The sequence below is a fragment of the Salmo salar genome, chromosome 18 (genome assembly GCF_965601325.2).
Source record: "Salmo salar chromosome 18, fSalSal1, whole genome shotgun sequence".
In the NCBI taxonomy this organism is placed as follows: Eukaryota; Metazoa; Chordata; class Actinopteri; order Salmoniformes; family Salmonidae; genus Salmo; species Salmo salar.
The window spans coordinates 96,964,606-96,979,303 of record NC_138308.1 but is presented as its reverse complement, the minus strand read 5'-3'; the positions used below and the strand labels follow the sequence as shown (position 1 = coordinate 96,979,303).

At 42.7% G+C, this 14,698-nt stretch overlaps 2 protein-coding genes across 2 annotated transcripts; both read left to right on the top strand.

The window, feature by feature from the left end:
- The first annotated feature begins 191 nt into the window (after positions 1–191).
- LOC145861660 (equistatin-like) lies at positions 192–1,436 on the top strand. The gene is made up of 4 exons (XM_082964507.1): positions 192–252; positions 896–1,027; positions 1,230–1,317; positions 1,393–1,436. Exons 1-4 carry the CDS (start codon positions 201–203, stop codon positions 1,403–1,405), a joined length of 285 nt encoding a protein of 94 aa, XP_082820633.1. The 5' UTR covers positions 192–200; the 3' UTR covers positions 1,406–1,436.
- Positions 1,437–10,508: 9,072 nt separating this feature from the next.
- On the top strand, positions 10,509–11,824 carry LOC145861659 (equistatin-like). Its single transcript, XM_082964506.1, has 4 exons — positions 10,509–10,567; positions 11,211–11,342; positions 11,545–11,632; positions 11,708–11,824. Exons 1-4 carry the CDS (start codon positions 10,516–10,518, stop codon positions 11,718–11,720), a joined length of 285 nt encoding a protein of 94 aa, XP_082820632.1. The 5' UTR covers positions 10,509–10,515; the 3' UTR covers positions 11,721–11,824.
- The last annotated feature ends 2,874 nt before the right edge of the window (positions 11,825–14,698 follow it).

Genomic DNA, 14,698 nt, shown 5'->3' with positions numbered 1-14,698 from the left:
ACTCGGTTCTTGGGGTCCTCAGGACTGGCTTTAGAAAATGCTGCCTTAGCAGTTGCTTAAGTGTTGTAATTAACACAGGGTTTCCTTAACCTCTCCTCTAGTTCCACCAGCCATTCCACTGACTTGGAATATTCCAGTACTATCACAGCTGATTTAAAATTCTCAACTAATCCTCTCTCTCTCTCAGGAGACCTATCATCATGGCGACATTGACCATCATTCTGCTTGTCAGCACTGTTTTTGCTCTGGGAGGTAGGAGTTACATACCTCACACCTGCATTTTAATAAACATTAGTGGGTGTTGCTCTGTCCTATTTCACACATGCAGGTGTGACTTGGAAATGTTTTCATAACCGGTTCTCCATGGGACACCCTCTGACACTGGAATAATCAAGGTTGTGCCTTGCTGAAGGGAACATAGATGGATATCAACTTGTCAGTTCATTGATATGAACTACTGGCCCAACGCTCTAACGGCAAGGCTACCTGCCACTCCTCTAGTTCCAGAGATGTATATCGGTGTCTAGATGCTGGACTGAGGTGTTCTGATATGATTGGTTTAATCATTCAACTGTATGTATGACTGGCTTGTCTAGCAAGTATCAGTGTCACTTCTTGATAGAATTTACCCCCACTTTTAGTCTTTTTTTCATCAGCAGTTATACAATATGATACAAACACAGAAACTGAATTGACTGTGTGGGCCCTTTAAACAAGTAGCAGAATTTCCATTTTTAGCCTGGAAGTCCCTAGGTTGCATCTGAAATGGAACTCTATTCTGTATAAACTACTTCTGAGTAGGGTCCCACATGGGAGGCAACCCAAGATTCCACATGCAGCCCAAGCTTCCAGAATGTTATGTCTACGTTACAATGTATGTTACCTGTGTGTCCAGATGCTATGAAACGACCCAAGACCCCTTGTGAGCGTGCTAGAGATGCTGTGATAAATGGCCCGCCTGGAGTCTACGTCCCCACGTGTGACTGCCAGGGAGAATACACCCCTGAGCAACACTGGGGATCTACAGGTTAATGCTCACCCAGTCTTGTACAGCTAACCTTGTGGGGACACACAATTCAGTCCCATTTAAAATCCTATTTCCCCTACCCTTAACACAAAAACCGTACCTTAATTCTAACCTTAACCCCCTTGGAAATAGCAGTTGACCTCATGGGGACTAACTAAATAAGACTTATGCAACAGCTTTTTAACATGTCCACTTCTGGTAGGTTCCTCTTGGTGTGTTACCAGAACTGGACAAAAGATCCCGGGTACTGAGACTCCACCAGGCACTGCTTCTGTCAAATGTGCATGCAGGTACACTCATTCACTAAATGTTCATTCTTTGCAGCTTGTTCTGAGTGTTAATATTTGTTTTTTGTTTAATTATAGTGGCGCTCGCTGATGAGGGGCATTGGAACCAAGACGTTGAGAAGACTTTGCAAAAACATTGGAATTACTTTGACGCTTGTCTTTACAGTACTATTCTATATGAATAAATCGAGAGCTAAAATTGTTGCTTTACTTTCTTTATTGTTGGTGTGATATGCTGAACCAGTCCATTTCTGGGAAATGGAAGGAATAAGGCTATGGTGACCGTCTTACCACCACACCTGTGGTCATGAAGGCAGTCAATTCCATGTGACCACTTAGTCATGGTAATTAGGATTTTTCCAAGCTATGATGCTGCTGGTCATTAGTAGCCTACTATACTTGATAACTGCCTGGTACTCAGCACTTTATATCCCTCTAATCACTGACATCAATGCAAATCAACTATTGGTCACATGCAGGTTATTAGCAGATGTTGTGGGTGTAGCAAAATGCTTGTGCTTCTAGCTCCGAGAGCGCAGTAATATCTAACAAATTACACAACGTGTATACACTTAAGTAGGAATGAATTAAGACTATAAACCTATGGAAGAAGTCAGAGCGGAATGGCTTAAGATACTGTATATACATATGAGATGAGGAATGGCAGATATGTAAATATTATTGACGTGGCCAGTGATTCCTAGCCGCTTCCTATAGGTAGCAGCCTCTAAAGTGCTAGTGATGGCCTTGCGAGAGTAGCTATTAAGTCTCTCGGTTCTGGCTTTGATGCACCTGTACTGACTTTTCCTTCTAGATGATAGCGGGGTAAACAGGCAGTGGCTCGGGTGGTTGTCCTTGATCTTTTTGGCCTGCCGGTGACATTGGGTGCTGTAGGTTTCTTGGAGGGGGGATAATTTGCCCCCGGTAATTCCTTGGCCAGACCGCACCACCCTCTGACGAGCGTTGGCGGCAATACAGCATGACAGGATGCTTTCAACTGTGTATCTGTAAAAATGTGTGGGTTTTAGGTGACAAGCCAAAGTTCTTTAGCCACAAGGTTGACGAGGCTCTGTTGTGCCTTACCACACTGTGTGGGTGGTTCATTTGTCTGTCAGTGACGTGTACGCCAAGGAACTTGAAGCTTTCCACCTTCCCCACTGTGGTCCCGTCAATGTAGATAAGGGGGTGCACCCTCTGCTGTTTCCTGAAGTGCACGATCATCTCCTTTTCTTGACATTGAGTGAGAGGTTGTTTCCCAGGCACTACACTCCCAGAGCCGCCCTCCCTGTAGGCTGTCTCATCATTGGTAATCAAGCCTTTTAGGGTTGTCTGCAAACTTGATTGTGTTGGAGGCGTGCTTGGCCACACGGTCATGGGTGAACAGGGAGTACAGGAGGGGGCTGAGCACTCACCCTTGTGCGACCGCAGTGTTGAGAATCAGCGGAGTGGAGGTGATGTTTCCTACCTTCAGCACCTGGGGGCGGCCTGTAACTAAGTCCAAGACCCAGTTGCACAGGGCGTGGTTCAGGTCCTCGAGCTTAACCAACATAAAAATATCCTGTGGCGTTCTGCATTAGCATCGAACTGCCCCCGCGATATGCAACTTTTCAGGGAAGTTAGAAACCAATACACACAGGCAGTTAGAAACGCCAAGGCTAGCTTTTTCAAACAGAAATTTGCTTCCTGCAACTCAAACTCTAAAAAGTTCTGGGACATTGTAAAGTCCATGGAGAATAAGAACACCTCCTCTCAACTGCCCACTGCACTGAGGATAGGAAACTCTGTCACCACCGATAAGCCCACTATAATTGAGAATTTCAATAAGCATTTTTCTACGGCTGGCCATGCTTTCCACCTGGCTACCCCTACTGCATTCAACAGCACAGGAAAATAATTATATGAAATGTATGCATTCAGTACTGTAAGTCGCTCTGGATAAGAGCGTCTGCTAAATGACTAAAATGTAAAATGTAAAATGTAACAGCACTGCACCCCCCACAGCTACTCGCCCAAGCCTCCCCCATTTCTCCTTCTCCCAAATCCATTCAGCTGATGTTCTGAAAGAGCTGCAAAATCTGGACCCCTACAAATAAGCTGGGCTTGACAATCTGGACCCTTTCTTTCTAAAATGATCTGCCAAAATTATTGCAACCCCTAATAATAGCCTGTTCAACCTCTCTTTCGTGTCGTCTGAGATTCACAGAGATTGGAAAGCAGCTGCTGTCATCCCCCTCTTCAAAGGAGGTGACACTCTTGACCCAAATTGCTACAGACCTATATCCATCCTACCCTGCCTTTCTAAGATCTTCGAAAGCCAAGTCAACAAACAGATTACCGACCATTTTGAATCCCACCGCACCCTCTCCGCTATGCAATCTGGTTTCAGAGCTGGTCATGGGTGCACCTCAGCCACGCTCAAGGTCCTAAACGACATCGTAACCGCCATCGATAAGAAACAATACTGTGCTGCCGTATTCATTGACCTGGCCAAAGCTTTTGACTCTGTTAACCTGTTTAGGATAGGGGGCAGTATTGACACGGCTGGATAAAAAACATACCCGATTTAATCTGGTTACCACTCCTACCCAGTAACTAGAATATGCATATACTTATTACATATGGATAGAAAACACCCTAAATTTTCTAAAACTGTTTGAATGGTGTCTGTGAGTATAACAGAACTCAAATGGCAGGTCAAAACCTGAGAGATTCCTTTACAGGAAGTGGCCTGTCTGACCATTTGTTGAACTTCTTTTCCATCTCTATCATTTACTAAGGATCTCTGCTCTAACGTGACACTTCCCACGTCGTCCATAGGCGCTCAGAGCCCGGGAAAAAACAGAATGTCGTCATTCCAGCCCCAGGCTGAAACACATTATCGCCTTTCTCAAGTGGCCGATCAAGGGACACTGGGCTTATGCTCGTGACCCCGACCGCCCCCGCCTTTGGGATTTTTTCCTCTGTTTGCCGAAAAGGAGATTCCCTGTCGGAATATTATCGCTTTTCTACGAGAAAAATGTCGTAAAAATTGATTTTAAACAGCGGTTGACATGCTTCGAAGTACGGTAATGGAATACTTAGAATTTTATTGTCACGAATTGCGCCATGTGCGTGACACTTCTTTACTATTTCGGATAGTGTCTGGAACGCACGAACAAAACGCCGCTATTCGGATATAACGATGGATTATTTTGGACCAAACCAACATTTGTTATTGAAGTAGCAGTTCTGGGTGTGCATTCTGACGAAGACAACAAAAGGTAATCAAACTTTTATAATAGTAAATATGATTATGGTGAGTGCTAAACTTGCCGGGTGTCTGAATAGCGAGCCCGTGATGCCTGGGCTATGTACTTAGAATATTGCAAAATGTGCTTTCACCAAAAAGCTATTTTAAAATCGGACATATCGAGTGCATAGAGGAGGTCTGTATCTATAATTCTTAAAATAATTGTTATGCTTTTTGTGAACGTTTATCGTGAGTAATTTAGTAAAATGTTAGCGAGTTTGCGGGGGGTATGCTAGTTCTGAACGTCACATGCTAATGTAAAAAGCTGGTTTTTGATATAAATATGAACTTGATTGAACAAAACATGCATGTATTGTATAACATAATGTCCTAGGGTTGTCATCTGATGAAGATCATCAAAGGTGAGTGCTGCATTTAGCTGTCTTCTGGGTTTTGGTGACATTATATGCTGGCTTGAAAAATGGGTGTCTGATTATTTCTGGCTTGGTACTCTGCTGACATAATCTAATGTTTTGCTTTCGTTGTAAAGCCTTTTTGAAATCGGACAGTGTGGTTAGATTAACGAGAGTCTTGTCTTTAACCTCTATGGGCTAAACAAGCCTGTTCTATGTTCACGTATAAAACCCCCACCCTGATTTTCTTTCATCAGACCAGGCCTCCACTCCATGACGAGTTGGCCAATAGTTTTGACCATCCAATTCCTCTACTGAAAGTTAAATAGCTGTAAAATAGTCATATGTTTGAGAAATTGAAGTAATAGGATTTTTAAGGTTTTGAAAATCACGCCACAGGCTGCCAGTGGCTGTTACGTAGGTGGGACGAATTCGTCCCGCCTAGCCCAGAGAGGTTATCAAATGCCTTTTCAAAATCCGCTATAAATACCATTCCTGGCTTATTATATGTTTCATGATGTTCTATTATTTCTAATAGTTGTCGTATATTATCTCCAATGTATCGTCCATGTAAAAAACCTGTCTGATCAGGATGAACAATACCTGGTAAAACCCTTTTAATTCTGAGTGCTATGCATTTTGCTAGTATTTTTGCATCACAACATTGAAGTGTAAGGGGCCTCCAGTTTTTTAGATAGACTGGGTCTTTATATTTGCCATCTGGCTCTTGTTTTAATAACAGAGAAATCAGACCTTCCTGCTGAGTACCCAGCAGACTACCATTTCTGTAGGAGAAGCTAAAACAATCTAAATATGGAGCTTTTAGTATATCAAGAAATACCTGATATACCTCTACCGGTATGCCATCAAGCCCTGGGGTTTTTCCAGACTGAAAGGATTGAATAGTCTCAAAAAGTTATTCCTCTGTAATTTGGCCTTCACACTGATCTTTCTGTACATTTGTTAATTTTCCATTTGTTATATTATTTGGAAAGAATTCCTTACCATAATCTTCATTCAGTGGGAAAGGATGAGACGGAAAAGTGAACATCTGCCTAAAATAATTAGCTTCCTCTTTTAAAAGATAATTCGGAGAATCATAGATGACTCTGTCTTCAGTAACGAGTTTCTGCAAATTATTTTTGTTAGGGTTCCTGTATTGGAGAATCAGGAAGAATTTGGTGCATTTTTCTCCATATTCCATCCACTTTGCTTTATTTTTTTAATAGATTACATTAGATAGTTCTTGAATAAGTTCCTCAAGTTCTTTATGTTTTTCCTCTAACTTATTTTGTATCTTTGCAGTATCATTTTTATTGCTATCTACCTGTACTATTAGTTCATGGATTTCCCTTGTTAGGTCTTGTCTCTTTAGAAACGTTTTTTTTTTTTATGGGTTGTGGTCCCCAGCATCAAAATATGGGTGGTCCCCAGTCCCCCTGGCCGTGCTTCTGCTCCATTTTCAACTGTTCTACCTGAGGCTATGGAGCCTTGACCTGTTCACCGGACATGCTACCTGTCCCAGACCTGCTGTTTTCAACTCTCTAGAGACAGCAGGAGGGATAGAGATACTCTGAATGATCGGCTATGAAAAGCCAACTGACATTTACTGACTTGTTGACCTGTCGCACCCTCAACAACCACTGTGATTATTATTATTTGACCCTGCTGGTCATCTATGAACATTTGAACATCTTGGCCATGTTCTGTTATAATCTCCACCCGGCACAGCCAGAAGAGGACTGGCCACCCCTCATAGCCTGGTTCCTCTCTAGGTTTCTTCCTTGGTTCTGGCCTTTCTAGGGAGTTTTTCCTATCCACCGTGCTTCTACAACTGCATTGCTTGCTGTTTGGGGTTTTAGACTGGGTTTCTGTACATCACTTTGTGACATCAGCTGATGTAAGAAGGGCTTTATAAATACATTTGATTGATTTGATTGATTGCAATTGACGCACAATCCAGCTATGCTCTGAAGACGCAAGTCTACACGGGCTGAGATGCAAGTTTACGTGGACTGAGTTATAATGTGTGGGCTGTTGTCTGTTCTGGAGAGTGAATTCATTACATTTTGTGACACAACAAACAGGGGATGGTATAAAAGAATGGGGAAATGGATAGAAGAAAAACAGAAAACAAAAATTGCCTTACCAACTAACCATACACACATTAAAACATCACCACTATTCCACTACCTGACCCTGTCTGACCATAGACCCATTAAAACCTCACTCCTATTCCACTACCTGAACCTATCTGATGATAGACCCATTAACTTTTATGGGGTAGCTGGGACGTTCGCATCCCACCCTAGTCAACAGCCAGTGGAATCGCGTGGCGCGAAATACAAATACCTCAAAAATGCTATAACTTCAATTTCTCAAACATATAACTATGTTACACCATTTTAAAGACAAGATTCTCGTTAATCTAACCACATTGTCCGATTTCAAAAGGGCTTTACAGCGAAAGCAAAACATTAGATTATGTCAGGAGAGTACCCTGCCAAAAATAATCACACAGCCATTTTCAAAGCAAGCATATATGTCACAAAAACCCAAACCACAGCTAAATGCAGCACTAACCTTTGATGATCTTCATCAGATGACACTCCTAGGACATTATGTTATACAATACATGCATGTTTTGTTCAATCAAGTTCATATTTATATAAAAAAACAGCTTTTTACATTAGCATGTGTTGTTCAGAACTAGCATACCCACCGAAAACTTCCAGTGAATTGACTAAATTACTCACGATAAACGTTGACAAAATACATAACAATTATTTTACGAATTATAGATCCAGAACTCCTTTATGCAATCACGGTGTCCGATTTTAAAATAGATTTTCAACGAAAGCACATTTTGCAATATTCTGAGTACATAGCTCGGCCATCACGGCTAGCTATTTTGACACCCACCAAGTTTGGGGCTCACTTAACTCTGAATTACTATTAGAAAAATTGGATTACCTTTGCTGTTCTTCATCAGAATGCACTCCCAGGACTTCTACTTCAACAACAAATGTTGTTTTGGTTCCAAATAATCCATAGTTATATTCAAATAGCTCCGTTTTGTTCGTGCGTTCAGGTCACTATTCCATTACCGTACTTAGAAGCATGTCAAACGCTGTTTAAAATCAATTTTTATGCTATTTTTCTCATAAAATAGCGATAATATTCCAACCGGGCAACGTTGTATTCATTCAAAGGCTGAAAGAAAAAAATGGAGTAGTCTTGTGAATGCGCATCCCAGTCTCACTGTCCCCAGGCTGACCACTTACAAATTCTGCTGCTGTTCTTTGCCCAGCGACAGCAGACACCTCATTCCACTTTCTGGCGGCTTTAGAGAGCCAATGGAAGTCTTAGAAAATGTCATGTTACAGCACAGATGCTGTATTTTCGATAGAGATGCAACAGAAGGACAACAAATTGTCAGACAGGGCGCTTCCTGTATGGAATCTTCTCAGGTTTTGGCCTGCCATATGAGTTTAGTTATACTCACAGACACCATTCAAACAGTTTTAGAAACTTTAGAGTGTATTCTATCCAAATCTACTAATTATATGCATATTCTCGTTTCTGGGGAAGAGTAGTTACCAGTTTAAATCGGGTACATTTTTTATCCGGCCGTGCAAATACTGCCCCCTAGCCCAAACAGGTTAAAACCTCCCACAATTCCACTACTTGACCCTTTCTGATCCTAGACCCATTAAAACCTCACCACTATTCCACTACATGACCCTATCTGATCCTAGACCCATTATAACCTCACCACTATTACACTAATTGGCCCTATCTTATCCTAGACCCATTAAAACAGTACCACTCTTCCACTACATAACCCATTCTGATCCTAGACCCATTAATTAAAACCTCACCACTATTCCACTACATTACCCTTTCTGATCCTAGACCCATTAAAACCTCACCACTATTCCACTACTTTGCCCAATCTGATCCTACAGCAGGCCGGCAGCCTGGGAGAACGGGACACTATCGTTCATCACACCTTGTAACTGTTCTGCTGTAAAATCTCATAACCCTTGGAGTTCTCTGCAGTTGCCACCACAACATCAATTTTCTGTGATTTATGTTCCATTTCTGTGGTACAGTTGATAACCATGGCTATGAATGCTAAGAAACGAACCTTACTGAAACACGTGTTATTCCTTTCACTCTCTGTTGGCAACGGCATACTCACAGGGGGCCTCTCAGGATCCCTCGATACTGGAGCCATCTTCCTCTACTACTCTCTTTACTGCCTATGAAGATACCTTCAGAGAAAATGACTCAAGTAAAAGTGAAAGTCACCCAGTAAAATATTACTTGAGTGAAGGTTTAAAATTATTTGGTTTTAAATATACTGAAGAATCAACATTAAATGTAATTGATCAAATATACTTGTATCAAAGCAAAAGTATAAATCATTTCAAATTCCTTACATTAAGCAAACCAGACGGCACCATTTTCACGTTTTTTATATATAATTACGGACAGCCAGGGGCATACTCCTACACTCAGTCACAATTTACAAACAAAGCATTTGTGTTTAGTGAGTCTGCCAGGTCAGAGGCAGCAGGGATGACAAGGGACGTTCTCTTGATAAGTGCGTGAATTGGACCATTTTCCTGTTCTGCTAATCATTCAAAATGTAACGAGTACTTTTGTGTGTCAGGGAAAATGTATGGAGTAAAAAAGTACATTATTTTCTTTAGGACTGTAGTGAAGTGAAAGTTGTCAAAAACATAAATAGTACAGTAAAGATACCCCAAAAAAACGAATTAGTAGTACTTTAAAGTATTTTTACTTAAGTTGTTTACACCACTAACCAATGGCAGACATCAGGATCTCTCGTTGGGTTAATGAGGCAACTAGTCACACCTGTGACAGATCCTTTAAAAGGAGAGGTAGAAGAGGTAGACCATAACTATCAGACAACAAAGAGAGAGACTCACAGTGAATCCCTTGGAAGAGTGCAGAAGGTGAGATTGTGTCATTATTTAATAGACTATCTGCATCTCAAATGGCACCTTAATCTTATGTGGCCCTGGTCAAATGTAGTGCACTATATAGGGTGCCATCTTGTGGAGTGACCCCCCCCCCCCCCCCCTGCATTTAAGAGCATAGACTAATAGTTACCTTTGCAGTAAATGGGTAGTCTCTGACTAGATCTAGGCTGCTTCCCAATCCCTATGTAGTGCATTATGGGCCCTCGTCAAAGATGGTTCACTACATAAGAAATCAGGAGCCATTTGTGAAGAATACATATTCCTGTGTGCAAGGCTTATCTAATGTATGTGGTTGAAGAGCTGATACCTGAGTTTTGGCAGAAGACTAGTAGCACCGTGTTGCCAATACTCGGTTCTTGGGGTCCTCAGGACTGGCTTTAGAAAATGCTGCCTTAGCAGTTGCTTAAGTGTTGTAATTAACACAGGGTTTCCTTAACCTCTCCTCTAGTTCCACCAGCCATTCCACTGACTTGGAATATTCCAGTACTATCACAGCTGATTTAAAATTCTCAACTAATCCTCTCTCTCTCTCAGGAGACCTATCATCATGGCGACATTAACCATCATTCTGCTTGTCAGCACTGTTTTTGCTCTGGGAGGTAGGAGTTACATACCTCACACCTGCATTTTAATAAACATTAGTGGGTGTTGCTCTGCCCTATTTCACACATGCAGGTGTGACTTGGAAATGTTTTCATAACCGGTTCTCCATGGGACACCCTCTGACACTGGAATAATCAAGGTTGTGCCTTGCTGAAGGGAACATAGATGGATATCAACTTGTCAGTTCATTGATATGAACTACTGGCCCAACGCTCTAACGGCAAGGCTACCTGCCACTCCTCTAGTTCCAGAGATGTATATCGGTGTCTAGATGCTGGACTGAGGTGTTCTGATATGATTGGTTTAATCATTCAACTGTATGTATGACTGGCTTGTCTAGCAAGTATCAGTGTCACTTCTTGATAGAATTTACCCCCACTTTTAGTCTTTTTTTCATCAGCAGTTATACAATATGATACAAACACAGAAACTGAATTGACTGTGTGGGCCCTTTAAACAAGTAGCAGAATTTCCATTTTTAGCCTGGAAGTCCCTAGGTTGCATCTGAAATGGAACTCTATTCTGTATAAACTACTTCTGAGTAGGGTCCCACATGGGAGGCAACCCAAGATTCCACATGCAGCCCAAGCTTCCAGAATGTTATGTCTACGTTACAATGTATGTTACCTGTGTGTCCAGATGCTATGAAACGACCCAAGACCCCTTGTGAGCGTGCTAGAGATGCTGTGATAAATGGCCCGCCTGGAGTCTACGTCCCCACGTGTGACTGCCAGGGAGAATACACCCCTGAGCAACACTGGGGATCTACAGGTTAATGCTCACCCAGTCTTGTACAGCTAACCTTGTGGGGACACACAATTCAGTCCCATTTAAAATCCTATTTCCCCTACCCTTAACACAAAAACCGTACCTTAATTCTAACCTTAACCCCCTTGGAAATAGCAGTTGACCTCATGGGGACTAACTAAATAAGACTTATGCAACAGCTTTTTAACATGTCCACTTCTGGTAGGTTCCTCTTGGTGTGTTACCAGAACTGGACAAAAGATCCCGGGTACTGAGACTCCACCAGGCACTGCTTCTGTCAAATGTGCATGCAGGTACACTCATTCACTAAATGTTCCTTCTTTGCAGCTTGTTCTGAGTGTTAATATTTGTTTTTTGTTTAATTATAGTGGCGCTCGCTGATGAGGGGCATTGGAACCAAGACGTTGAGAAGACTTTGCAAAAACATTGGAATTACTTTGACGCTTGTCTTTACAGTACTATTCTATATGAATAAATCCAGAGCTAAAATTGTTGCTTTACTTTCTTTATTGTTGGTGTGATATGCTGAACCAGTCCATTTCTGGGAAATGGAAGGAATAAGGCTATGGTGACCGTCTTACCACCACACCTGTGGTCATGAAGGCAGTCAATTCCATGTGACCACTTAGTCATGGTAATTAGGATTTTTCCAAGCTATGATGCTGCTGGTCATTAGTAGCCTACTATACTTGATAACTGCCTGGTACTCAGCACTTTATATCCCTCTAATCACTGACATCAATGCAAATCAACTATTGGTCACATGCAGGTTATTAGCAGATGTTGTGGGTGTAGCAAAATGCTTGTGCTTCTAGCTCCGAGAGCGCAGTAATATCTAACAAATTACACAACGTGTATACACTTAAGTAGGAATGAATTAAGACTATAAACCTATGGAAGAAGTCAGAGCGGAATGGCTTAAGATACTGTATATACATATGAGATGAGGAATGGCAGATATGTAAATATTATTGACGTGGCCAGTGATTCCTAGCCGCTTCCTATAGGTAGCAGCCTCTAAAGTGCTAGTGATGGCCTTGCGAGAGTAGCTATTAAGTCTCTCGGTTCTGGCTTTGATGCACCTGTACTGACTTTTCCTTCTAGATGATAGCGGGGTAAACAGGCAGTGGCTCGGGTGGTTGTCCTTGATCTTTTTGGCCTGCCGGTGACATTGGGTGCTGTAGGTTTCTTGGAGGGGGGATAATTTGCCCCCGGTAATTCCTTGGCCAGACCGCACCACCCTCTGACGAGCGTTGGCGGCAATACAGCATGACAGGATGCTTTCAACTGTGTATCTGTAAAAATGTGTGGGTTTTAGGTGACAAGCCAAAGTTCTTTAGCCACAAGGTTGACGAGGCTCTGTTGTGCCTTACCACACTGTGTGGGTGGTTCATTTGTCTGTCAGTGACGTGTACGCCAAGGAACTTGAAGCTTTCCACCTTCCCCACTGTGGTCCCGTCAATGTAGATAAGGGGGTGCACCCTCTGCTGTTTCCTGAAGTGCACGATCATCTCCTTTTCTTGACATTGAGTGAGAGGTTGTTTCCCAGGCACTACACTCCCAGAGCCGCCCTCCCTGTAGGCTGTCTCATCATTGGTAATCAAGCCTTTTAGGGTTGTCTGCAAACTTGATTGTGTTGGAGGCGTGCTTGGCCACACGGTCATGGGTGAACAGGGAGTACAGGAGGGGGCTGAGCACTCACCCTTGTGCGACCGCAGTGTTGAGAATCAGCGGAGTGGAGGTGATGTTTCCTACCTTCAGCACCTGGGGGCGGCCTGTAACTAAGTCCAAGACCCAGTTGCACAGGGCGTGGTTCAGGTCCTCGAGCTTAACCAACATAAAAATATCCTGTGGCGTTCTGCATTAGCATCGAACTGCCCCCGCGATATGCAACTTTTCAGGGAAGTTAGAAACCAATACACACAGGCAGTTAGAAACGCCAAGGCTAGCTTTTTCAAACAGAAATTTGCTTCCTGCAACTCAAACTCTAAAAAGTTCTGGGACATTGTAAAGTCCATGGAGAATAAGAACACCTCCTCTCAACTGCCCACTGCACTGAGGATAGGAAACTCTGTCACCACCGATAAGCCCACTATAATTGAGAATTTCAATAAGCATTTTTCTACGGCTGGCCATGCTTTCCACCTGGCTACCCCTACTGCATTCAACAGCACAGGAAAATAATTATATGAAATGTATGCATTCAGTACTGTAAGTCGCTCTGGATAAGAGCGTCTGCTAAATGACTAAAATGTAAAATGTAAAATGTAACAGCACTGCACCCCCCACAGCTACTCGCCCAAGCCTCCCCCATTTCTCCTTCTCCCAAATCCATTCAGCTGATGTTCTGAAAGAGCTGCAAAATCTGGACCCCTACAAATAAGCTGGGCTTGACAATCTGGACCCTTTCTTTCTAAAATGATCTGCCAAAATTATTGCAACCCCTAATAATAGCCTGTTCAACCTCTCTTTCGTGTCGTCTGAGATTCACAGAGATTGGAAAGCAGCTGCTGTCATCCCCCTCTTCAAAGGAGGTGACACTCTTGACCCAAATTGCTACAGACCTATATCCATCCTACCCTGCCTTTCTAAGATCTTCGAAAGCCAAGTCAACAAACAGATTACCGACCATTTTGAATCCCACCGCACCCTCTCCGCTATGCAATCTGGTTTCAGAGCTGGTCATGGGTGCACCTCAGCCACGCTCAAGGTCCTAAACGACATCGTAACCGCCATCGATAAGAAACAATACTGTGCTGCCGTATTCATTGACCTGGCCAAAGCTTTTGACTCTGTTAACCTGTTTAGGATAGGGGGCAGTATTGACACGGCTGGATAAAAAACATACCCGATTTAATCTGGTTACCACTCCTACCCAGTAACTAGAATATGCATATACTTATTACATATGGATAGAAAACACCCTAAATTTTCTAAAACTGTTTGAATGGTGTCTGTGAGTATAACAGAACTCAAATGGCAGGTCAAAACCTGAGAGATTCCTTTACAGGAAGTGGCCTGTCTGACCATTTGTTGAACTTCTTTTCCATCTCTATCATTTACTAAGGATCTCTGCTCTAACGTGACACTTCCCACGTCGTCCATAGGCGCTCAGAGCCCGGGAAAAAACAGAATGTCGTCATTCCAGCCCCAGGCTGAAACACATTATCGCCTTTCTCAAGTGGCCGATCAAGGGACACTGGGCTTATGCTCGTGACCCCGACCGCCCCCGCCTTTGGGATTTTTTCCTCTGTTTGCCGAAAAGGAGATTCCCTGTCGGAATATTATCGCTTTTCTACGAGAAAAATGTCGTAAAAATTGATTTTAAACAGCGGTTGACATGCTTCGAAGTACGGTAA